At 38.2% G+C, this 26166-nt stretch overlaps 1 protein-coding gene across 2 annotated transcripts in view; it reads right to left on the bottom strand.

Moving 5' to 3' along the window:
* kat6b (K(lysine) acetyltransferase 6B) overlaps positions 1–26166 on the bottom strand; it is a 213847-nt gene that overhangs the window by 27209 nt on the left and 160472 nt on the right. For both annotated transcript variants that reach the window (XM_048563299.2, XM_059640390.1), the window contains exons 9-14: positions 24999–25114; positions 22694–22835; positions 21489–21650; positions 6334–6427; positions 1697–1928; positions 391–550 (exon numbers count right to left, since the gene is read on the bottom strand). In XM_048563299.2, coding sequence (XP_048419256.2) covers positions 391–550; positions 1697–1928; positions 6334–6427; positions 21489–21650; positions 22694–22835; positions 24999–25114 — 906 coding nt within the window. The remainder of the gene's footprint in view (positions 1–390; positions 551–1696; positions 1929–6333; positions 6428–21488; positions 21651–22693; positions 22836–24998; positions 25115–26166) is intronic.

Below are 26166 nucleotides of genomic sequence, written 5' to 3' on the forward strand. Positions count from 1 at the left end.
TAAGGAGCTCTGCCACTCTGAGGAATTATTGACCTGAAACTTGGGGCCCCACTTTAGCTCTGCTTTCTCTCCACAGATGTTGTCTGACCTGTGAATATTATGTGTTTTCTACTTCTGTTGGCCTCTTTGTGTTTGCATCCAGACTCTGACACTACGCTCAACCATATATTTGATATTCATGTTAGCCCTCTGTTGCCAAAATATTATTCATATGAATTTTTCTAAAAATATATTTTGCCACAGAATATTAAATGGGTCAAGCAATTTTTTTGATATAGTAATTGAAAATCCCTAAGAAAAAGGCAATTAAAATCATTCAAAATAGAACTAGACAAAAGAAGCAACTCAATTCATTTCAGTGAAAACTCCCAAACTATTAAAACCGATTACCTCTTTTTCAGCCTCCATTTCCTCTTCTGAAACGGCAGCACTGGACATTACCAATGGAGTCCACCGCAGGTTTTCTTGGTCCACTTCATTAACTCGTGGATTGGAATGTAGCTTTCCTACGTGCTCCTGAATCAGTTTGTGCCTTCGAATTATAACGAATCTACAAAACAGAGGTGTATTTAGTTTGTATTATTGCTGTTAGTTTTGTTGTCTGTTCAAAGGATTCACCAAATACTTGTCTCATTTATGCTGTCAGCACATGTGTTACATGATCAAAGACTGCTTTTTGTAAAATGTTAGTGGTGAGCATTTTGCTCCATTCTCAAAATTACATTATATCTTTTATGCACATTCATTAGCTCATTTGCAAAAGGACTTTTCATGCTTTTACAAAACCAAATATCCTGAATGCTGAAATCTGAAGTAAAAACAGAAAATGCTGGAGAAACTCAGCAAGTCTGGAAGCATCTGAGGAGAGAAACAAAGTTAATGTTTCAAGTCCAATGACTTCTTCAGAATTCAGTTTCTCTCCCCAAACATGCAGTCAAAACTACTGGGTTTCTCTTTTGTGCTTTTACGTTGAGACTGCAAAACCATAACTGTGCACTGTAGGAAGTTCTGTGAAATAAGCTCTCTTCAAAGATAACCAGTTAATCCCATGATGAGTGATTGTAAGAAAAATTACATTATATATCTGGAATGTAATTTTATAATAATAGATTAACACTATCATTATAGAAAAGGAAATTGCTAGGAACACTCAGATGGTCAGGGAGCATCTGTGGAGAAAAAGACACAGCTGATGCTTTAAGCTGATGGCATTTCATCAGAACTCCATGAAACATGAACAGCCTGCAATTTAGATTATGAAGGTTCACCTGGAATATCTAGTTGCTACTATAAGAATCATATTATAGGTACGTGGAGAAATTGCTCTATCAATTCCTTTTGAAAAATTTCAACAGACTTCACAGACAATGCTTTCATACTACAATCAGGATATGCTTTAATATTTTTGCCATGTTACCTGGCTCTAGGCTCAAGTTACCAGATATTACACTACAGCCTGTAGGTAACTTTTGTTAGGATTCATGGAGGTCAGTTTTTATGAGATGAAATTTTGAGCACTTGTTTGAGTCACTAAATCAGGGTATAGCATCAAATGTCAGTTTACTTGATACGTGCACCACCGAACAGCAAGTAATTCATAGAAATGCAATCAATCGATGGACCTAAAAAATTATGTAATCGTGCATGGTTCGTCAAAGCTAATGCCTTGATTTTATACCTTACACATGATACTTACTTGCATTGTCGCTTGTCAATCATCTTTAGCTGCTGCAGAGTCATTGCAATGTCATGTGGGCACATCCCTGTTTCTCTGCTAATACCCTTTATACTGATATGCTTGTCCTGATGCCGCTGTAGGTATTCTAATATTACACTCTTCCAGTATGCCAGGTATGAAAGTCGTCCCAGATCAGACAGGGGCTTTTCAGGTGAACCTGCTTGTCCTTCCTGTCGTGAAAGTAAGTAGCCTACATACAGATCAGAGAAAATGATGTTAAAAAGAACAGTGAAATGAGAACATTTAATCCGCACTGTTATTTTGATCCATATAGTGGACAAACTCATACCATTATTTTCAGTTTGAGGTAAACTACACTGACCATGTTAAATTGTTATGTTGTATGTTACACTGTTATGTTGGATTTGACATCTTCAGGAAATGTTTTGTGGAGCACCTAACAGTGAATTGATTAAGTTTTTGGGTTCCTGTCCAGCAGAATGTTGCAGGTTGAAAAATGTACTGAGAAAAAATGTGTTTAAAATAAGATGGGGAAGACAGAAACAGAATTACTTGTTTTACAAGAGTAAATTCTTTTGTAGAAAATTCTGTAGAACACACAATGTACTTCCAGCTTTACTAGCAACCACACATAGCTATTATTGAGCCTGATGGCTAATCATTTGCTGGCTTGATATCAATTTGTGGGAGCAGTGAAAGAAACTATTTTATGATCTCAACTAGCAGAAAGATTGCAATGAGACAATTTTGGGGATGAGGAAGCAGAGATTGTAGATTTGCTCACCGAGCCATTGTGTTTGATTGAAGGTGTTGCATCACCCTGCTAGGTAACATTGTCAGTGCACCTCTGGTGAAGCGTTGGTGTGCTGTCCCACTTGTTATTTATGTGCCTCATTTTGCTGGGGTGGTTGGTATTATTTCTGGTTCTGTTTTTCAGTGGTTTAATATATTGGGTCCCATTCAATGTGTTTGTTGATGGAGTTCCAGTTGGAATGCCAGGCCTCCAGGAATTAGGGTAGCCCACAAACCAACGTCTACTCTGCGACAGCTACTGACATAAAGGATCCCATACCCACAACCAATAAAATTAACATAAATACAAAATACCATGCAAGGATTGTGAGAAACATTACACAGGCAAAACTGGAAGAAAACTGACAATAAGAATACACTAACATCAATCAGCTGCCAACACACATGACCGATTCTCACAGGTGTCAAGACACACGGACAAAAGAGGACACAAATTTGACTGAGACAACACATTCATGATAGCACAAGCCAGATAAGCCAGGGAATTTCTGGAGGCCTGGCATTCCAATTGGAACTCGATCAGCAAATACATTGAACTGGACCCAACATACAAACCACTGAAAAACAGAACTGGAGGTGATGCAACCACCCCAGCAAAACAAGATACATAAGAACATCAACGCTTCACTGGAGGCAAACTGACAATGTTACTTAGCAGGGTGACGAAACGTCTGCAATCAAACACACCGACTCGGCGAGCAAGTCTACAACTTCACCCACAACCCAAGCTACAAGTTTTCTCAAAAACTTTCAATGAGGAAGGAGAGTAGAAGGTGCTCTTATTATTAATTATTGCTGTAAGTGAATTTCCCAGCCAAAAGTAGGCAGGAGAAAGCAGTGAGAAACATAGACCCGGATATTTTAAAAGGAAACTAAAATAAATTTGCTGGAAGACGTTCACTGTCATTTAGAGATGCATAACTAGCTCATAACTTTATCACAAGGCATGAGTTAATCTTTTTAGACTTCTCACTGTGTAAGTGACACAGGACCTGCCTTTACATTACATTAAATAAAAACCATTCTAGACAATTATTAGAAATTGGCAGCTGTCACCATTTGGAAAATGTATGAAACAAACAGTAATAGCTTCCAATGACTAACTTTGTATATACATCAATACATAAGTAAATTGCAAAGAACATTTTTTAAAAAAATATTTTCAATACTGAGGTAACAAGAGAATGAAAATAGGGATATAAACAAACTGGTCAAAGGAACCAGGCTCCCTATCTGACTTTTCAGATGATACCAAGGTAGATAAAGGCAGAAAATTGCAAAAGGATGTAGATTGCTTATGAGCAAAACAGAGTTCATTCAGGAGGGATGCAAGATTATCCACTTTGGAGCAAAAAAGAAAAACTGGAATACTTTCTCAATGATGAGAAACTAGGTGATTATCAACATTTATTTTCTGGATGTGGCTGTTGCCAGCAAGGCCAGCACTTGTTGTGTACCTTTAGCTTCCCTGGTTCAGTGCAGGTGAGCCAGCCCTGAATCACTGCAGGCTACATGGTGGAAGTGCTCATTAATGATGTCAGGTTAGATATTACAGGATTTTAACTTCGAGAATAAGATATGATGGCATATGTCTTAAATCAAAAAAGGTGTTGAGTTTGAAGAAGAACTTGATGGTATTTTTCCAATGAATATGTTCTTTTTATTCTGGAAGGACGTGGGCTTTGGGAAGTGCTACAGAAAGCTGCTTTCAATTTAATTTTCTCTTTCTACTTGATTCACTTTGTTTATCTAACTATAATCCTTTATCGTAAACATTTTTACTCTCCTTTATATGTTAATTTACTGCCTTTATATTTTTTGCTCTTCTTTCATTCTCAGAATGGAAAATGATGTAGAGCATTACGGCATGGAACTAGGTAAAAATATTGTTGTGGGAATGAAAATATATTTGATCATATTGTGAACTCAGAAAGTTGCTAGACGATAAACAGAACTAAAATAGTGAACATAACAATACTGCTACTGTTAGCAAGCAGAAATTGAAAGAAGAACAAGCAAATTATGAAATGCTGACAAATTTTGAGGCCATTTAGAATCCGGCAGCATTAATTCAAGAGCTACTGGACTGATTCTGTATTGAAATTTCTATTTCTGGGAAGAAACGTTTGGCTACACTGACTGATTTGGAATTGTAACCTTCATTTTTGGTTAACACAAGTGAAATTTATTTTTTTTTAAACCAGTACTTTTTGAAAAGCCACTACATTAAACTGTACAAAAATGAAAGCAGAAGATCATTGAGGAAGTATACTTTCAGAAACTGTCAATATTTCCATCAAAAGTAAACAAAATAATGTATTAATTTCTACAATGCCAAATCACTTCTCCCTTTAGCAAATATATTTGCACTTACATCAGCTAATGTTAAATGCACTGTATACATATAAATATACAACTCGTTATTGCTGGATCAAAACTTGGACAACAGTCTTTTGTAAAGTGTTGTTACATAAACATTGAACATACTTCAGCCAATATTTAAGAAAAAGATCACACAAAAAGTAAAGTATAACCCAACTGACGAGTTGGCATGTAAATTACCCAAAACATGACATGGTCATTACTCCTGCTGTAAATTTGAAACAAATATATAGAATGAGGGAGCTTTTTGTACGAGACTGATTATTGTAATTAGAAAATAAATTTTTACAATTAGGTTTTTAAATGTTCTGTCAGAGATTTCACATCCCAGCTCAATATCATGAGCTTTCATAGACACACTTACAAAAAAACCAAATTCTACACAAAGGTAGGAAAAGCTTGGCTAGAGCAAATCTCTCACAAGACTCTGGGCTCTTCCAGCTGCAACTTAGGGCTACGTTTTGGCAAAAGAAAAGTACAGATTTATTGTGCAAAACAAAATCTCAGTGTTCTTATTAGTTTATTTTATACATGATGTGATTTGAACAGTTACATTTTGCTAGTCTCCTTACCAAGCTAATATTCTAAGAAACAAATTGTGCTTGGTTGCTGTGGAAGCAAGTCAAGTGACAGCAATGAAAAGATCAGAGTTGGCATGTTTCTATTCAAATGTTTTGGGACCTATGTAGCCCTTCACAGGCTCATGAGAACAACCCAGGATTTTATGACAGAAGATCTTAGATGGCAAGTTATTTTTCACTCCCCATTACTTTATAATTGTCATACATATTTGCATGCTGAGCTATGTGTTCCTAGGACACAAATCAGGTGCTTGGGAAGATGACCAACATACATTGTATCTCTAAACTATTGTTTCAATCTTACAGAGCTTGAGATTGCTATGTGTATAATGCAAGGGACATTCTATTCTTCTATGGAGATTTCAATAGCAATCAATGCATATTTCTCAAAACCATCAAAAGTAATTTTCAAAATGCATCATCTGTGCTTCATTTAGTTTCTTTTGCATGAATATAATTATTATATTTGTGAAAGCTTTTGAAATATTTTACATTTTTCTTGTACCCAACTGTTTGATCTGCAGTACATACTGATTAAACTGACTGCACTCTGTTTCATTTCAACCTTTTACAATTTGTTTCAGCCTACTGGCTTTGTTTGCTGGCATATAATCTGACAGTTGTATTCTTTAGTCAAGCTGAGAGGAATCAGAAGGGTAGAATTTCATACTTGAATGAGGATGAAGCCCTAAAATAAGTGACAATATTCTATTACTTAATGATGCACAAATCAAAGCAGTCACATCAAGAATAAAATGCATGCATTTACCAATTTCTGTAGCTCATTACTTTCAAGAACACCCCAATTCCCTGACAAGGATCATTGAAACATGGTTTCAAACAAAACACAGCACTTACTGAAATCAATCAGGAACCTTCCAAAGCCTTGTCTTTGGTACTGGGGCATAATCATTATGCAGGATACATTGTACTTCTGTTGACATAGCTTTTCCTGAGGGAAGGAGAAATAGTTTGTCAGTGATGATGCTGATGCAGACAACACGTCACCTAGCACTGTCCTTGCAAAATGTCATGCTAATCTAGGCTAACACTGATTGTTAATAACAATGATAAATGACAATCTGTTACTGTGGTTTTCAATCAAACCCAAGTTGTCATCTTTGTTATGTGGCAAAACTGTTAATGCATAAGGTTTATCTATGGCGTAAAATCCATTCAGATTAATCCTTCAATATGACAATCTCAGAAGAAATTCCTCAGAAAAGCTTGTGTGCATAGCAGCCTCACACGTGTAGGAATAAGCAGATTTCAAACACAGAGTAGCAAAATGAATTACAATTTAAAACCATTTAATATATTTTATATATAAACAAAATGAAGCAGAGAATTAAGAACTGTGGTGTCACATGAACTGCATTCTACTTCATTAGACAGATCCAAAGTACGACTTTGTTGCATCTGCACTAAACAGTGGAAGGAAAGATTGCACACCTGCATGTGCAGTCTTCATTTCCAAATTAAACTAATTTCCACATGACACAGATAAGGTCAATCTATCCACAGGAAAATTACTAGGCATCCCTAGCCCTTTAACGCATAATCGTCTTGTTACACTGCATGATACTCAGCTTTGTTACTTTCAGGCATTATTATAAGAAGAGTCAAATTCAGACAATTAAGAAAGGCAACCTGCTGGTCTCAACTTACATGAACTGATTCAGAAAAAAAAATTACAGAATTATCTCAATGGGGAAAGGAAAACATATTAAATTTTAGAAAAATGCTGCAGCTAAAGATGGTTGGTGTCTCTTCTTGATTTGACATGTAATTTATCCACCATAAGCAAGGAGGAGGTATACTATATTTGCTTCTTATTAAAGCTAACAAGTTGTCAAATTGTACAGCACAATGTTAATAGTGTGTGAATCATTTCAGATAGAAGTTGACAACGTTATCTAACGTGGTAATTAGTTGGTAGTACACAACTTGAATATTGCAGAAAAAGAATACATTTTGTCAAAGCATTTTGTCTTGCACTAATCAGGACAATAACAAAAATACCAATGTGAAGAGGCAACAGCATTATCATTGAACGTAACAAGTGATGAGTGGAAAGCAAGTAAACTCTGACTGATAGAAATATTGGCTTGGTAAATGCACTAGTTAGATGATAACTGACAGTCAGCTGCCAAGCTTGTTCCCAGAGTCCACCTACCAACCAATCAGCATTCTCTTTTTATAACCCTTTACACCAGTGTTCTTGCAAATACCTTGAGTGCCAGCAAAAAAGCTTCAACAAAATGTGTGCCTTCTGTCAAGACTCTCTCTCCTTTTCCAGGTGGATATAAAACATCCCATTATACTAATTGAAACGGGGGGGGAGGAGTTCTCCCCAGTCCCAAACAATAATAATTCTCCAAACAATGTAACTAAAAGAGAAGACTGTCAGATCACAGTTTATTGTTTGTTGGTCTTAATGTGAGCAATGCTGGTCACGGAAACATTCATTGTTGGTCATGAGATGGTGCTGATGCGCCTTCTTCAACTGCTGCATCCATGTGCTGAAGGTACATCCGCAGCGTCTCTTTTCCTGCGGTAGACTGATACAAGCTTGTTCGGCTACTGTCACTCTTCCTCTGTAGGACATCAGTGAACCAGGCGGATTTTTACGACACTCTGGTCAGTTCATAATAATTATTTATTAATTGAAATTATAGCTCCATAAGCTGCAATAGTTAGTTTTATCTCCAGTGTGTTAATCTACGATTGCTAGCCTAGTGCTATTGCTATGATGCAACTATCCTCTGATTTATGCAAACTGGTTTCCGCATTTCCCATAACAGTGAGAACACTTAAAATTAACTTGTAAAGCTCTTTGGTGTGTCTTTAGGTTATGAAAAGCACTATACAAATGTAAGTTTTTCTCTCCCTCACTGAGCTTTTTACCTCGAGGATCCCAAAACTTACCGAACTACATCAAAATTCACTGGGAAAGAAAAAGGTGCTGAAAATATAGGACACCATTTTGTTCTGGTATAATCTTAAACAGAAATACTGTGCATTGACCATGCATTAAATGAAATAATGGAGATCTATGATTATACAATCAATTCAGTCAAACTAGCTACTATAACAGCAATCAATATGACAATTTTCCATGTTAGGAACTGCATTTGAACTTAGCCTCAGGCCCAGAAGAGTGTATACTATATTTCAGCACGAGCAATGAGATTTAAATCCAATTCACATTTTCAGCAGTGCTGCTGCATGAAAAGCAAGTTTATTTTTCACAGCCCTGTTCAAATCTAGAAAGTTCTGCAATTGCATCACAAATTAAATTGCACCAAAACTTTTTCAAAGTTGATCCTCAATTTGAATTATTACCAGTGTAGTTACAGTGCTGGCTATGAAGGATGTGATTTTTACCATTATTTAACAGTTCTACAAGTGAAGGATATTATGTGTTGATACATTATCCCTTTTTCCTTTCTTTTTAATTATTACCTTTATTATTGTAATATTTGATTTCTGTCATTGATGTAGGCAACATGGGGGGGCAACTTGTAAAGCTTTTCACTGTAATTTTTATGTAGAAGTACATGTGACAATAAATTTCTATTTTTTTTACCCTATTTTCTGGAACCAGGTTTAAAACTTCATATTGTCCACCAATTATAGTAGTAATCTTAAGCATGCAGCATTTCTGCAAAGTAACAAAGAAAAAAAACTTGCTTAGCTTTGTCACACCTTCTGGAGAACCCAAAGTGCTTTATAGCCATGAAGAAATTATGAAATTAGTCAGTGTAATAATGCAGGAATACAGATGCAGTTCATTGATGCACTGAGCAGGGTTCCATGAATAGCAATAAGACATTAACCAGACAATCTGATTTTGTAACTTTGTTAGAAGGATTAGGTATTGGCTGCATACTGAAGCGCTCTTCTTCATAATAGTGGCATGAGATCTTTCATATCCTCTCAACATGTTATATGACGGCTTGGCTGCATGCATATAATACTCAGGCTTCCATAAAAATTATCACAAATTGTTTTGTTTTAAAGTGGTCTGGACTATTTGCATTCGGAAAAGATTGTAAGATTTTCTAAGCAGAATCATCAGTAAACCATACGGCTCAAACCCTTTCACCTCAGTTCTGAATGGCTAATCCTTCATCTCAAAACCAGATACCCCTGGATCTAGACTTGCTAGCCAGGAAACAGCTTCTCATCACCTATGCTATCAAGTCCTCTGAATTGAATTAAAAAGATTGAACAGGGTTCACAGCAATGTAGACTGCATTAATTATGGTTATTAAGTTTCTGGATGACACTAAAATTGGTTGTATAGTGCAGTGAAGAAGGTTTTCTAAGACTGTAAAGAAATCTTCATCAATCGGGTCAATGGGCTGAGAGCAGCAGATAGAGTTTAATTTGGATAAATACGAGGTATCGTATTTTGGTAAAAACAAGGGCAGGACTTACACAATTAAAACCAGCACCATGGATACTGCTGTAGAACAGAGACACCTAGTGGTTCAGGTTCATAATTCTTTGCAGTTTGGGTCAGATATAGTGGTTAAGAAGGTATTCAGCATGCATGTCTTCATTGATCATACCATTTGAGTATAGAAGCTGGGATGTTATGGTGAGGTTGTACAGGATGTTGGTGAGGCTTCTTCGGGAGTACCGTGTCCAGTTTTGGTCACCCTGTTAGAGAAGGATATTATTAAGCTGGAGAGGGTTCAGAAAAGATTTATCAGGATGTTGCTGGGATTGGAGGGCTTGAGTTTTGTTTTCTTTATTCATTCACAGGATGAGGGCATTGCTAGCTAGGGCCATCATTAATTGCTCATCCCTCACTGCCCAGAGGACAGTTGTGAGTCAACCACATTGCTGTGGGTCTGGAGTCACATGTAAGCCAAAACAGGTGAGGGTACCAGTTCGCTTCCCTAAAGGACATAAATGAACCAGATAAAGTGTGAAGCTGAATGAACACAGCAGGACAAGCAGCATCTCAGGAGCACAAAAGCTGAAGTTTCAGGCCTAGACCCTTCATCAGAGAGGAAGATGAAGGGTCTAGGCCCAGAACGTCAGCTTTTGTGCTCCTGAGATGCTGCTTGGCCTGCTGTGTTCATCCAGCTTCACACTTTGTTATCTTGGATTCTCCAGCATCTGCAGTTCCCATTATCTCTGATCATAAATGAACCAGATGCATTTTTCCGACAACTGGCAATGGATTCATGGTCATTGTTAAGACTCTTAATTCCAGATATTTATTGAATTCAAATTTAACCATCTGCCATAGTAGGATTCAAACCCGGGCCCCCAGGACATTACCTGGATTAACAGTCCAGTGATAATGCCCAATGCTATTCCCTTCTTATAAGGAGAGGCTCGATAGGCTGGGACTTTTTTCACTAGAGAGTAGGAATTTGGCAGATGCCCTTACAGAGGTTTATAAAATAATGAGGGGTACAGATAAGGCGAATGCCAGGTGTCTTTTCTCCATGATGGGGGATTTCAAAACTAGGGGGTGTATTTTTTTAAAGTGAGAGGAGGAGGATTTGAAAAGGACACAAGGGGCAACTTTCTTAAAAAAAAGTGGTTCATGTATGGAATAAACTTCCAGCAAATGTGATTGATCCAGGTACAGTTATTACTTTTAAAAAACATTTAGATAAGCACATGAATGAGAAATGCTTGGAGGGATATGGGCCAAGTGCAGGCAGGTGGTACTAGTTTAGTTTGGGATTATGGTCAGTATGGAGTGGTTTGGCCGAAGGGTCTGTTTCCATGCTGCATAACTATGACTCTCTATGCAGCAGTCTGATCTAACTAGGTTCATTCAACCTTCTTCTGTTCTTCAAAAGGCATAAATATTGAAAGGTGTGTGTTTCTTTTGGGTTGTAAGCAAATCTTGTTTTATTCTGTAATTTTTCTAAGCCTTAGCAAATTAGGTACCATTTATTTTAAATATCATAACTTGAAACTCATCTACAGAAGCCATTTCAAACTTAAGTTCTTCCAATTGCAGCGAGGACGAGTTATGAATTTTTCAGCATACCAAATCACAATTGTTTGATAAAGTTTATAGGGTGGTTACAGCAGAGGAGAATGCGGCACCATCAAAATGTACTTTACATTTCTACATCGAAGGATCCAAATTAAATAATACGCTTGCTTACAATTATCGATAACTGACCTTACAATACTTGATTTCAGACTGACTTGTCACATCTGCTCCTCAAAGTACAAAAACTAACAATCTGAAAATTGCACAGGAAGGCAGCTGTAACACAACCTGAGTCAAAAATACACTTCCAGCTGCCTCAATTTAACAGTTGACAGGTGATTGCCACAGGAACCTTAAACTCAGAAATGTGAATTACCCCTGCATATATAAGTTGAAATTATGTAGAGATTAGTGTCATTGGGTCATACAGCACAGAAACAGACCCTTTAGTCCAACCAGTCTATGCTGGCCGTAATCTTAAACTAAACTAGTCCCACCTGCCTGTACTTGGCCCATATCCATCCAAACATTTCTTATTCATGAGCTTATCCAAATGTCTTTTAAACACTGTAACTGTACCCATATCCACCACTTTCTCCTTATCTTCCTCGGTCAGTCACGTTTAGTTTATCCCTTTCTTAGAATCTCCTCCTTACTGGTTATGTAAACTTAGCAATGAATTAGATGTTAAATAATGCAATAAAAATGCATCTCTGAGTACATTTCTGACAGTTTCCCAATTTAAATTTCAAACAGCTGTTTTGTTAAAGTTCTTCTGCCTTTTCAACCTCTCAAATTGTTTTTATTATGTGCCCCAGATACCGAACCAAAACATGACCAGCTTTCATCAATGCTGCATCCCATTCCTTATCATTTCCACCTATCTCTCTTCCACCATATTTAGCAGTTTTTAATATGATGTGTCATTATTAGATACAGTATTTTAATGAGATTAGAAGCTGTTGACTTGACAATCAATGTCTTTTAATTAAAAATGGGTGTGTATTAAGTTTTGAAACATTTAGTTTCCATGAGCTTGTTCTGGTTGTCACTATGGTAAACCAACACAGTTGAGTCTCCCATTGTGAAAGCAGCACAATCTCCATCAGAACAAATCTACAACTTGAATGTCAGGAACTACTATTAAACTGCACAGTGTTATCACAATCAATTAAACACCTGGATTTTTGCAGTCAACAAAGGCAACATCATGTGCAGCTGACCCTGACAGACGCTCTGCAAAGATCTAACAATTTCTGCTGTAAATTCTGTCTTTCTCAATATTAATTTGAATCAGGGGCAAGGTAAAGGGGCTCTGAGTATCTAGCTACTGAAATATTATTAAATAAATTAAGCAGCCAATCCCAGCAAAGAATTCTCAGACAGCAAACCAGGAAGGAAAACACATTTCCGAGTCTTGGAGTTGTACAGATATACAGCACTGAAACAAATCCTTCGGTCCAACTCATCCATGTCGGCCAGATATCCTAAATTAATCTAGACCCATTTGCCAGCATTAGGTCTATATCCCTCTAAACCCTTCCTATTCATATACCCGACCAGATGCCTTCTACATGCTGTAATTGTACCAGGCTCCACCTACCTCTTCTGGCAGCTCTTTCCATACAGGCACCACCCGCTATATGAGAAAGCTGCCCCTCAGCTTCCTTTTAAGTGTTTCCTCTCTCATCTTAAACCTATGCCTTCTAGTTTTGGACTCCTCTACTCCATGGAAAAGGCCTTGATTCTTCACCCTATCCAGACCCCTCATACTCCAGGGAAAAGTGCCCTAGCCTAATCAGCCTCTCCCTATATCTCAAGCCCTCCAAACCTGGCAACATCCTTGAAAATCTTTTCTAAACCCTTTCAAGTTTCACAACATCTTGTCAATAGCAGGGACACCAGAACTGAATGCAGTATGCCATAAATGGCCGAACCAATGTCCTGTAGCCAAAACATGTCCTCCCAACTCCTAAACACAAAGCACTGACCAGTAAAGCATACTAAACACCTTCTTCACTGCTCTGTCTACCTATGACTCTGCTTTCAAAAAACTATAAACCCGTGCCCCAAGGTCTCTTTGTTTGGCAACACTACCATTAAGACCCAACCATCAAGTGTATAAATTCTATCATGACTTGACCTATCAAATAATGCAGCACCTCACAAGTATCTAAATTAAACTCTATCTGCCACTTCTTGGCCTATTTGCCCATCTAATCAAGTCACCTATAATTTTCAGAAAGCAAAACAAAGCTTAGAATATACATACAAAAAGGTGAAATATAAATTAAATGTAAACTTTTTAAAAAACAGAATGATCATAATGCATTTAGTGTTACATTACGTAAGTGGAAAATTAGTGGTTTTCACAAATAGAAAAGTTCTTCAGAACTAGTTGCGGTTTGACATGCTATTCCAGCTAGACCTCATTAACCACTGTTTTGGGAGACTGTACTTTGATATGAAGCCTAAAAAGGGAATTACTTATTTGTTCAGTGCTGTTCCATCAAGGGAGACCTCAACTGCGCTTCCTATGGACAAGTGCAAATTTTCTGGAGGTGAATAAGATCACGAACAACTGTGTTCTATATTTGGGGATAGTAGGAACTGCAGATGCTGGAGAATCTGAGATAACAAAGTGTAGAGCTGGATGGACACAGCAGGACAAGCAGCATCAGAGGAGCAGGAAAGCTGACATTTCGGGCCCAGACCCTTCTTCAGAAATGGAGCAGGGGAAGGGAGCTCTGAAATAAACAGGGAGGGGGGGAGGCGGATAGAAGATGGATAGAGGAGAAGATAGGTGGAAAGGAGACAGACAGGTCAAAGAGGCGGGGATAGAGCCAGGAAAGGTGAGTGTAGATGGGGAGTTAACAAGGGGATAGGTCACTCCAGGGAGGGCAGACAGGTCAAGGGGGCGGGATGAGGCTTGAGGTGGGAGGAGGGGATAGGTAGGAGGAACATAGAACAATGCAGCGCAGATCAGGCCCTTCGGCCCTCGATGTTGCACCGACCTGTGAACTAATCTAAGCCCATCCCCCTACACTGTCTCATCATCCTCCATATGCTTATCCAAGTTCTGTTTAAATGCCCCTAATATGGCTAAGTTAACTACATTGGCAGGCAGGGCATTCCACACCCTTACCACTCTCTGTGTAAAGAACCTGCCTCTGACGTCTGTCTTAAATCTATCAGCCCTCAATTTGCAGCTATGCCCCCTCATACAAGCTGATGTCATCATCCTAGGAAAAAGACTCTCACTGTCCACCCTACCTAATCCTCTGGTCATCTTATATGTCCCTATTAAATCACCTCTTAGCCTTCTTCTCTCCAATGACAGCAGACCCAAGTCCCTCAGCCTGTCTTCATAAGACCTTCGCTCCAGACCAGGAAACATTCTGGTAAATCTCCCCTGCATCTTTTCCTATGCTTCCACATCCTTCCTGTAACGGGGCGACCAGAACTGCACGCAATATTCCAAGTAAGATCACACTAGTGTTTTGTACAGTTGCAGCATGACATCACGGCTCCAGAACTCAATCGCTCTACCAATAAGACCTGACGCACTGTGTGCATTCTAAACAGCACTATCAACTTGGGTGGCAACTTTCAGGGATCTATGTACATGGATACCAAGATCCCTCTGCACATCTACACTACCAAGAATCTTTCCATTGACCCAGTATTCTGCCTTCCTATTATTCTTCCCAAAGTGAATCACCTCACATTTATCTGCATTGAACTCCATTTGCCACCTTTCAGCCCAATTCTGCAGTTTATCCAAGTGTCCCTGCAACCTGCAACATTCTTCCACACTGTCCACTACTCCACTGACTTGAGACATCTGCAAACTTACTAAGGACAGGTTAGAAAGCGGGGACAAGCTGGGCTGGGTTTGGGATGCAGTGGGGGAGGGGAGATTTTGAAGCTTGTGGAGTCCACATTGATACCATTGCGCTGCGGGGTTCTCAAGCGAAATACGAGGTGCTGTTCCTGCAACCTTTGGGTGGCATCGTTGTGGCACTGCAGGAGGCCCAGCACGGACATGTCGTATGAGGAATGGGAGGGGGAGTTGAAATGGTTCGTGACTGGGAGGTGCAGTTGTTTAATGCAAACCGAGCATAAGTGCTCTGCAAAGTGGTCCCCAAGCCACCACTTGGTTTCCCCGATGTAGAGAAGGTCCAACGGGAACAGCGGATACAGTATACCACATTACCAGATGTGCAGGTCAACATCTGCTTAATGTGGAAAGTCTTCTTGGGGCCTGGGATGGGGGTGAGGTGTAGGGGCAGGTGTAGCACTTCCTGCGGCAGCAGGGAAAAGTGCTGGGTGTGGTAGGGCTGGAGGGGGCGTGTGGAGCGGACAAGGGAGTCACAGAGAGAGTGGTCTCTCTGGAAAGCAGATGAGGGTGGAGAGAGAAAAGTGTCTTTGGTGGTGGGGTCGGATAGCAGATGGCGGAAGTGTCGGAGGATGATGCATTGGATCTGGAGGTTGGTGGGGTGGTACATGAGGACAAGGGGGATTCTGTTTTGATTGTTATTGAGGGGAGAGGATGTGAGGGATGAGTTGCATCACACTCCCTGCCCACAATAACAACCAAAACAGAAAATTGTTAAGTTCTGATAAATTACTGGGTGAAAGTGACTTCCAGGGTGACAAAAAAAGGAACACGTTGGCACCTCACCACTTTGGCTGAACCTCCAGTTATTTTAAAGTTTCAAACTTTCATATCAAAGTTAAAGACAAAGCAATTCAAATTGTCAACTCCCAGAGAACCCATTAGCCCAAGGATCCCAGAGGTTCACAGATTGCTGATGTGACACAATTAACAAGTGTGGCCATGCAGAAAGAGGCAATTCAGCCAATCGTGCATGTATTACTTCTAACACCCAGTGAGTAGTTTAGAGAAAATGATTATCCCGAACATTGTTTGGTCCCAGATAAAGATTGAAAAAACTCATTCAAGTTAGGTCGCAGAATTTGTAATATCAGCTACACTCCTACAATAGAAGAATACCGAATCAACACAATATAGACAATAGGTATGAATTTGGAGTTGTGCACAATTATCCAATTGCCTAAATCAGGAGAGGATATATATTACCTTGGGGGAAATTAAATACAAAGCAAAATAATAGTTAGGAATCTCGCAGGACAATAGGGTTATCAAAGGAAGTAACATTTAAACTAACATTCACTAGAATATTCCTTTTGAGCAGGGAAATACAGGAGAGGCTAACCAGATGATCAGGTATATACACGTATTTGAGGATCTGAACACAGAATTCAGGATAGAAGTGGTGAGAGTTGGAAGTGTTCAACATCTGTACAAAGTAGAAATGAAAGGGCTTGTCATTTTAAACATAAGAGGGTTCAATGTACTGTATCTAGTGAAAATTAAAAGGCACTTGAAGAACTAAGTACAGCATAACAGTGGCCTCAACAAACTGGTTACAGGATGTATGAAAGTAAACATAGAAAATATACCACACAATCAGGAAGAATCTGATTGGGGAAGAGCCTATCACTAAAGTTGGTATGGATAAGCAAGAGAAATAGTTCATAAGGCACGGTGGGAGGGATGAAAGAAGATGATGGTGAGAAAAGGGAAATATTAGTCCCAGTTGCAACTGTGTAAAGGGTAAGAGTACAATTAAATAAGCAGCAACAACAGAATGCCCAAATATTTTCGGTTTTTTGGATTATAATGCAGAATGCACCAATGAGCTTTGCTGACGTTAATGAACAATTTGACCGTCACTGAAGGTAAGAATTTAGCATGTCTTACAAGTTGATGCATGGAAAACCTGAGGACACAGGCACCTACAAAGAAATCTCTGAACCAGGAGATACAGCGGCTGTACACAAGTGACAGTAGCGACTGCGAGTAGCTACACATGCACTGAATGTCCCAACAGACACCAACTCCTGGTCATGGAAGTTGGCACAGCTATGTGGAGCATATAACACTGGAATTAGGGTGGCATTGGATATTAAGAGTGTGAAAATGTAACCAGTAGGCTGGGCAGGAAAAGAAACTAGCAAGGATTCCCCTAGTAACTGCAAGTGAGGAGGGAAGAGCCCAGCACTGAATCCCTGCTCACCTGACCTGCACGGGAAATGTATTTATGATGAGTTGAATGATGTAACTTGTTAGGCTTTCTGGAACCATGATTTCTTTTTAAAAAATGACAGAAATAGTTCCTGAGTGTCAAGGGAATTTGTGTGCATTAGGAAAATTTGTACAAGTACAATGTAGACAGTGAAGTGCAATAGGTTTTCAGTTAGAAGGTGCTGGAATTATTTTTGTTTGCTAACATTTCACAACCATGATAGTTCAACTTTCTAACTGGCTCTGGGTATACCATTGACAGAAAGTCACCGGAGATGTTTGCTAAGGGAAACACCCAGATGGTTTCAATTTGCAGAGGTCTTGGTGGAAGTTGAAGTGTAAAACAATTTCTCCTGAAGGACACAAATAATTTTAGACCTGTTAACAAATAGCTTACCTCAGCAGAAGCATTTAGTTTGAAATGTCCAGGCCAGAGTGATTGGTTAGAACCCTGAAACAGTTATTTGATGCTGAGAAAGTCTAAGATCAGTTATATCAAGGAAGAGGAAGAGGCTATCAAACTCACACTGGGAATTGCAGCAACAGTTAAGTCAATCTATAAAGATAGTGTAAAGGGATAGTTTTGCGATAAATGGGATTGTATTTTACTGTGTGCTTTGAAATCTTAAAACTGCATTAAAGATAACCCTTGTCTGCCTTCCAGAGAGATCACTCTCTCCGTGACTCCCTTGTTCGCTCCACACTGCCCTCCAATCCCAACACACCCGGCACCTTCCCCTGCATCCGCAGGAAATGCTACACTTGCCCCCACACCTCCTCCCTCACCCCTATCCCAGGCCCCAAGATGACTTTCCATATTAAGCAGAGGTTTACCTGCACATCTGCCAATGTGGTATACTGCATCCACTGTACCCAGCGTGGGTTCCTCTACATTGGGGAAACCAAGCGGAGGCTTGGGGCCTGCTTTGCAGAATACCTCCGCTCGTTTCGCAGTAAACAACTGCACCTCCCAGTCGCAAACCATTTCCACTCCCGCTCCCATTCTTTAGATGACATGTCCATCGTGGGCCTCCTGCAGTGCCACAATGATGCCACCCGAAGGTTGCTGGAACAGCAACTCATATTCCGCTTGGGAACCCTGCAGCCCAATGGTATCAATGTGGACTTCACCAGCTTCAAAATCTCCCCTTCCCCCACCGCATCCCTAAACCAGCCCAGTTCGTCCCCTCCCCCGACTGCACCACACAACCAGCCCAGCTCTTCCCCTCCACCCACTTCATCCCAAAACCAGTCCAGCCTGTCTCTGCCTCCCTAACCTGTTCTTCCTCTCACCCATCCCTTCTTCCCACCCCAAGCCGCACCTCCATCTACTAACCTCATCCCACCTCCTTGACCTGTCCGTCTTCCCTGGACTGACCTATCCCCTCCCCACCTCCCCACTTATACTCTCCTCTCCACCTATCTTCTTTTCTCTCCATCTTCGGTCCGCCTCCCCCTCTCTCCCTATTTATTCCAGAACCCTCACCCCATCCCCCTCTCTGATGAAGGGTCTAGGCCCGAAACATCAGCTTTTGTGCTCCTGAGATGCTGCTTGGCCTGCTGTGTTCATCCAGATTCACACTTTATTATCTTGGATTCTCCAGCATCTGCAGTTCCCATTATCTCTTAAAGATAAGTAGCTTGGTTTATTCTATTTTATCTTCATTTCTTTTGCACGAAGAATTTTTGCTTTATTGCTCGAAGCAAATCTGCAGCATTGCGTATTTGTATTCCAATGAAAGATCACCTACTAAAATCAATAAAATATGATTAATCAAGCCACCATTCAGTCAAGGATCTGACTTGTTCAATACAGAGAGGCCAGTAATGTGTCACCACATCTCAGGTGACATTCTGTCAGGGGTACACCCAGTGCCAGTTGGAAGTTGAACTATCATGGTTGTGGAAGGTTGAACTGATGGACCTACAACAATGAGAAACAGTCAATCTGAATGTCAAGGAAGACAGAGTCATATGAAAGATCTAATCAAGAGGAGATGAGATCATGGTGGGGTGGTGGAAGAAGAGATGGAATGAATAAAAAAAAAGTGCAATCAGGGAATATGGTGGAATGATCTAATCAAAGATGAAGCAGCTGATCAAGTGAACTTTTTGTAACTGAACAAATTAACTGCACAGACATTGTAACAGTGCAAACCCTTTGATCATTTGACAGATTAGAATTTGCCTTTGATGCTCCTGTCTAAAAAAGATTTCTTAAACTTTGAACGCAATTTCCAACTTGAAGCATTTTTCAGGACAAGCCCTTACCCTTACAACATAAAACCTAATTATTATTGCCACAAAAAATTGATTTAAGACAATCCTTCAAGCATACAGACCTCAAAAAAAGCCAGTCCTTTTGTTGACTAGCAAGGATAAGTTGATAGAACTATGTTCAAAATACTTTCCTCTTATTTATTTCATTTTACAAAATATTGCAGTTAGTTCACTTTTTTCCTTTTATTCATACAAATACAAGTTAGTTCATCCTTCATAGTGCTTAGTCCATTGCCTCTGATTCTCCTCAGATGATAATTTTTTCAGTTTCACTTGTGTCTCCTCAGTTATGATTTTGGAACCCTTCTCACTCACATTGATTCATGTGCCTTCTCTCTATACAGTTATACCGTTCCCCTTACAGAAGAATATGAACAGTTTCTGAGACTAAATTTATGCAATACAGTAAAAAGAAAAAGTGCATTTTAGACAATTTCAGCAGGGCTTTTATATTCATTTACATGATTTCACCAGATTTCCTGTTAATTAGTTTATTCAGTAATTTTTACCATTTTGCGAATCACTTAATCAGGTTTCGAACATGAAGGATAGCAGCATTGAAGATGATCATACTCAAGGAGACACTGGGGGCCAAATCTGAGAATAATAAATACCTGAGGTTTGCTGGCATGAGAGCACAAGGTGTATTAGTACTTTAAATTATGGTTCTACATTTCTCAGGAAATAACATGGCAACCAAAAGGAAGATAAAATGTCAGATTGATTGGATTGGATTGGATTGTTTGTTTTACTAAAATTGCTAGTTCCTGTTTGATAGCTGAGAAAAAAAATGAGCAATTGTTTGGTTTTGTGTAGTTTGGTGCTTCTTGGTAGATCTCCTTGCATGTTCACTGGATGCTGATTGTTAGGTTTTTCCCACCTTTGAGCAAAATAACATGTAAACTTCATAGTGACCAAATATTTGACCCATTCAGGTATGAGTTGTATTAACCGTATATATGCAATACTTTTAAAACTGACATGTATTATGGAATCTAAGTATGCAACTGGACCCACTCTCCTGCCATTTTCTCAAAGCCATGCAATTTCTTTCTCTTCACATAATTATCCAATTCTTTTCAGGAAGCATCAGGTGAATCTACCTCCATCAAACCAAGCAATGCATTCTCGGTCAAAACTACTCACTTTCCCTTATGCTGTCAATGTTTTACTTGTGAAGCATCTTAAACCAGGACCTTCTGGTTACTATATTCATCCACAATAGATCCACACTCGATTAAAAAAAAACTACCAATGATACGTAAAGTTCTGATCTACTCGAGTGCTGTTCTGCCGCTGCATAACTAGTAAAATACTTTTCATTATGATGGAACTTTTTCTAATACAGATTAGCTAACACTGGCTTTGAAAATCAGAATAAGGATTGTCTAGCTACATGTCAGTATTTACACATGATTCTTACAGTAGGCCCAACACTAAGTTTCTCCTGAGTATTAATGGTGGTATTGCAAAAAAAAACTGCTTTAACTACAATACAAGGTTAAATGTTTTCAATATTGGACAGACACAATGTGGAACACATCAAGTATTTGACTAACATCACACAGGTGTTCTTTACAAGCAAATACAAAATCAGGAAGGAACAAAAGGTTGTTTTACTCTGCGTTTCATAGCAGAAACACTTACCTTGGAAAAATACCCAACAAGATGACAGCCCTTTTCATCATTTTTAGTCAACACGTAGAAAAGAAATGGTTCAACATCATAGTAAAGTGTTTTATGGTCCAGAAAAAGCTTGGCTAATAGACAGAGGTTTTGGCAGTAGATCTTACTGATATTTCCATCAACCTGTGAACAGAGTTAAGAGTAATGAACACATTCCCTTTCATATTCAATGCAAAGGAACTAAATCTTGTTTAAACATAAATAAGTAAGACCCTCAAAGGATATACGCCATGACACTCTTCTGCAGTCTTAAAATATCAAAGTTGTTACAATCAGACCACCACCATGTAATTATCTTCGCTGTTCACAAGCAACTACCAGAACAAATTACCTTCCAATTCAGCACGTCAAAACTGTTTTTGATGTTATTTTATTTATAGTCCACATAGAGAAGACAGTTGTATACAAGCTACATTACTTAAACTACAAAACTAATTTGAAATTTTAGGCAGTATAAACAAAGCTCCATTACTAAGTCAATAAAATAGAAAACAGTATTCAATGAAATGCAAGACTCAATTATAGCCTTTCAATGCATACAACATATCAATAAATCTATACTCTTGGGCAACATTTACATTACAAGTTCACTTGTACAGTCATTTTGAATCTGTGCTAGATTTTGTAAAGGAATGGAGTAAAGGCTTGATGTGACTTCAAAGCAAAGTGAGAAAAAACTCCCTTCTTTGAGATGTCTCATTCAGCTCTCCAGTCAATTTGGGCCCCAAGTTTACACTGCTACTTTTCAACTTGGAAACAACACTAATATGTAGCATAAACGAAGTCTTACTGAATGAATCAATTTAGATGGCATTCAAACTGCAAAAGAACTTCAGTAACCATAACATTATGATGCTGGAAGTAAATTATTAAATTTATTTCAAGTTTACTTTGATTAACTTTAAAATATAATACTTAATTTTATTCTCTTTTAATAAAATGTTATTTGCTTCCTAATACATGAAGTAAATTGGCTTAAAAATCACATGTTTATATTAATTCAGTGATAACAATAATGCTAATCATACAGACATATAACTAACCTGCAGCAACTTCCTTTAATTTGATATTAGAATAGTTTGCCATACAAACAAAAATTACAAATGCAAATAAGTATGCAACTTACTAAATTAACAGCCAGACATATAACTTAAGATCCATCCTACCTCAAACACCGACAGATCATTTTTTCGGTATATTTCATTAGCAGGGGGATGATACCAGCCACATTTCTTTGTATGCCTCTGTAAAATGTTCCGACTTTTCATGTACTTCAGACAAAATTCACACAGGTATAACTTTGGTAGCCTGCAAAAGTATTTTTTTTAAATACTGTTGATATCTGTCTTCTTATCACTAAATCAACAAATACTGGCCAGCACAGTAACTGAAGTGGAGTGAGGGGTGAAAGAAACACAGAGAATGCTGGAAAAACTCAGCAAGTCTGGCAGCATCAATGGAAAGAGAGAAACGCAGTTAATGCTTCCAGTTCTGTACGACTCCTCATCTGAAATAGTAAAGGAGAGTTATACCTGACTTGAAACATTAGTTCCGTTTCCCCCTCTACTAATGCTCCCAGACTTGTTAAGTTTTTCCAGTGTTCTCTGAGTTTCAAATTTCCAGGATCTGCAGTATTCAACATTCATTGGAATAAAAGGTGTGTAGACTGCAAACATTCTATAAGTTAGTTTCTATCTTAGTATTTGAAAGACAGGACACAATGATTGTGCTGCAGTTTCAACTTATTCTCATTATTCCCAAGAATATGTTTTGACATGCAGAAATGATTGTTATTTATCTGATCATAACCGTTACAATCTCAACACCTCTATCACAGCACCTCTGAACAGTCTCAGTCCCCCAGCTAAAACTTCAAATTTCTCTTCAGAACTCCTAAATACTCATTTCTAGGAACATCCTGGTGAATTTTTAAGCATGTATCACACTGAATAACTTTTTTGTTGATCTTTTTGATGACCGAGCTAAGGAATGAAAATTTAAGATTTATCTTATGGTTGTTAATATCTGTTAATATCTTGTAAAACTAAACTTAAAATAGATCAAGTCCTGTTTTCTACATCATCTGAAGTGTCCAGTTTAAGAAGACAGCAGGCCTTCCCACAGACCACCTGTTCAGAAGACAAATGTTGACTTAAATTCATTTACCACCATCATCCTTTTCATAAAGTAAACAAGTTTAAGCTTGTGAAATGGTGCATTAAGGCTGTTATCATAAAATTTAAAATACTAGTCTCTTTCAGCCTTCAGTACTCATTTAAAAAAAGATTAGTCTCATGCTGTCTATTTCCTCCAGTCAGGCTCTAAAAATTGTTGCAATGTTCCATCGTACTAAATGGGGATAAAGTTCTCAGACTAAAGAAATCTTTTACAAGCTTAAGGCCTTGCTCTGTGCTGGTGATATTAAGATTGTGTGGTGTTTCTGAACATTTGTTGCCCCTTTGGCAAGAGGCTAACTGTGCTGTGCTAAGTTTTGAAGAAACTCATTTTCAATGAAATGATTTTGTTCTGAAGAGGCCAAATTCCAGATAGCAAATACAAAAATTAGCACAGTGTCTCTCTGTTTTGCTTGAGTAGTTGACACAATAGAAATTGCATCAGAGTAATTATCAGGTAGATTCATGGAGGTCTGTTTTTAAGATCCTATATTCGTTGCTTCATGAATCCTACAAGCAGTGTTTGAAGATAAGATAGCATAATCTCTATTATGCTTGCCTTGTTAAGTACTGGCAGACTGCTCTATCAAGATAATGCATCTCATGAGTGGAGAGATAAAGTGAATGGTTTATTCTATATGTAATTCCAAGTCATGGGAATTCCCAGATACCTGACGACTAATTTCAACTTGGCAGAAAAAGGTGTGGTGTAGTCCTGAAGAAATTCCATGTGCTTCATTTTGGAATGGTTTCTTCAACTTTGATAACTCACCAAAATCTTCAGCAGTTTAGAAAACACTGGGAGTGCAAAATGATACAGGCACCCAAGTATAGCTAGAAGTCAGCGTACATGGTGAGATTCTGAATAATGAAATTAATACCACAAAATATAAGCTTATCTGTCTGTGGCCTTTTGATAAATATTATAGTGTATTGCTATTTTCCTGTTACATCACCTAGTCAATAGAATTTAAATCTAGTTTGGCAACTTCCTATTTGACTTCACTAATGTACAAAATTAATTTACATTTAACTATTTCAGCATACTTATAAAGTGAACATTATGCAAGTCAATCACACTTCAGTAAAATGAACTGTATATATTGGAGAGACTGCATAATGAAAGACTGGCATTATTTAAAGCATGTGCAATCAATGTAATGTATTAGAAGGCATGCTGCGCACTTTGTTTTCTCAAGTAAATATAAGTAGTTAATAAAAGTTGTATTAATAATTTTGACATCAATAATCAAATAGCCAAAAGTTAAAAAACAGAATATATTTCATGGAATATTACCTTGCATATTCTTGCGGATATGGTGAAGAATACCAAGTATGGACTTCATATTTTCCAAATTCAATTACAGATGGGTAGCGACCATGTGGGTCAACTGTAGTAATAATTCCAGTTTTCTGTTGAAGAAATAGGTAAATTAATTAATTGCAAAAATATACAAAATAAGCTAATTTATTCACAATTGTCTCATTTTATTGTCTCGTTTTTACAAAAACATTAATTAAGTGTGAGGGAGAACGTTTTACTTAACAAATTCAAAAATGGCTATGATTCCTCCCTAAAACACTAACCTTCCCTGTCTATTCAAATTATAAATCTATGCACATTGAATTTAATATTAAATTCAGTCTTTACACAAATACGGTTTTGAAGTCTAGATTTTGGAATGAAACTTTAAGTCTAAAATGCATTTTTTTCATTCAAGAAAAGCATATTCTGTGATCAATGGTAATAAATACTAGATAACCATTAACCATTAGAGTTGGCTGTGGTTCTTCACTGGTACTGATCTTCAAAATTTCTTCAGTACCATTAATAAATTAGGTATTAAAAATTCCATTTCAGGACTTCACTTAAAACCATTACTGTCGCCTCTTCAGCGAGAAAAACATGATCACAATATATCCTACATAAGTGCTTGACTTCTTTGTGTCCTGTAGTTACTTACAGTCCATTGTATTGATTCAAGTTAAATTTCAGCAATGTAAAGACAGCGAAATGTCATGACCAATTCAGTTTAAGTCACAGTACAATATTTTCTACATTAGCACACTAATGGAAGAATGAAGATAGGAAGTAAGACCCACTTTTGATCTATTCTGAACAGTTTCACTAGAAGGTAGAGACACAGTTTTATAAATGTTAGGATCAAAGAATGATTACACTTGTCTCATTAAGGAATGAAGCCATTATGTTAACAGCTTGTCATCTGGGACCAACAACAGCAACACTGGTATCCTGTATGACTGAGGATTTGAAGAGTGTATCGCGTTGCTTGAAGAGAAGATAAGAAATGGTGGAAAAAGGTTAGCACTAGAGTTGATATTCTGGATAAAGGTACAGATGAAATGAGCCACAATCGTGTGGAGGATAAACGAAAACTGAAGCATTTCATACCAGAGAAAATATTTTTGCAAGTAGATTTAGACAGGTAGAAAAACAATTAAGA

The sequence above is a fragment of the Stegostoma tigrinum genome, chromosome 37, assembly GCF_030684315.1.
Source record: "Stegostoma tigrinum isolate sSteTig4 chromosome 37, sSteTig4.hap1, whole genome shotgun sequence".
NCBI classification, from domain to species: domain Eukaryota; kingdom Metazoa; phylum Chordata; class Chondrichthyes; order Orectolobiformes; family Stegostomatidae; genus Stegostoma; species Stegostoma tigrinum.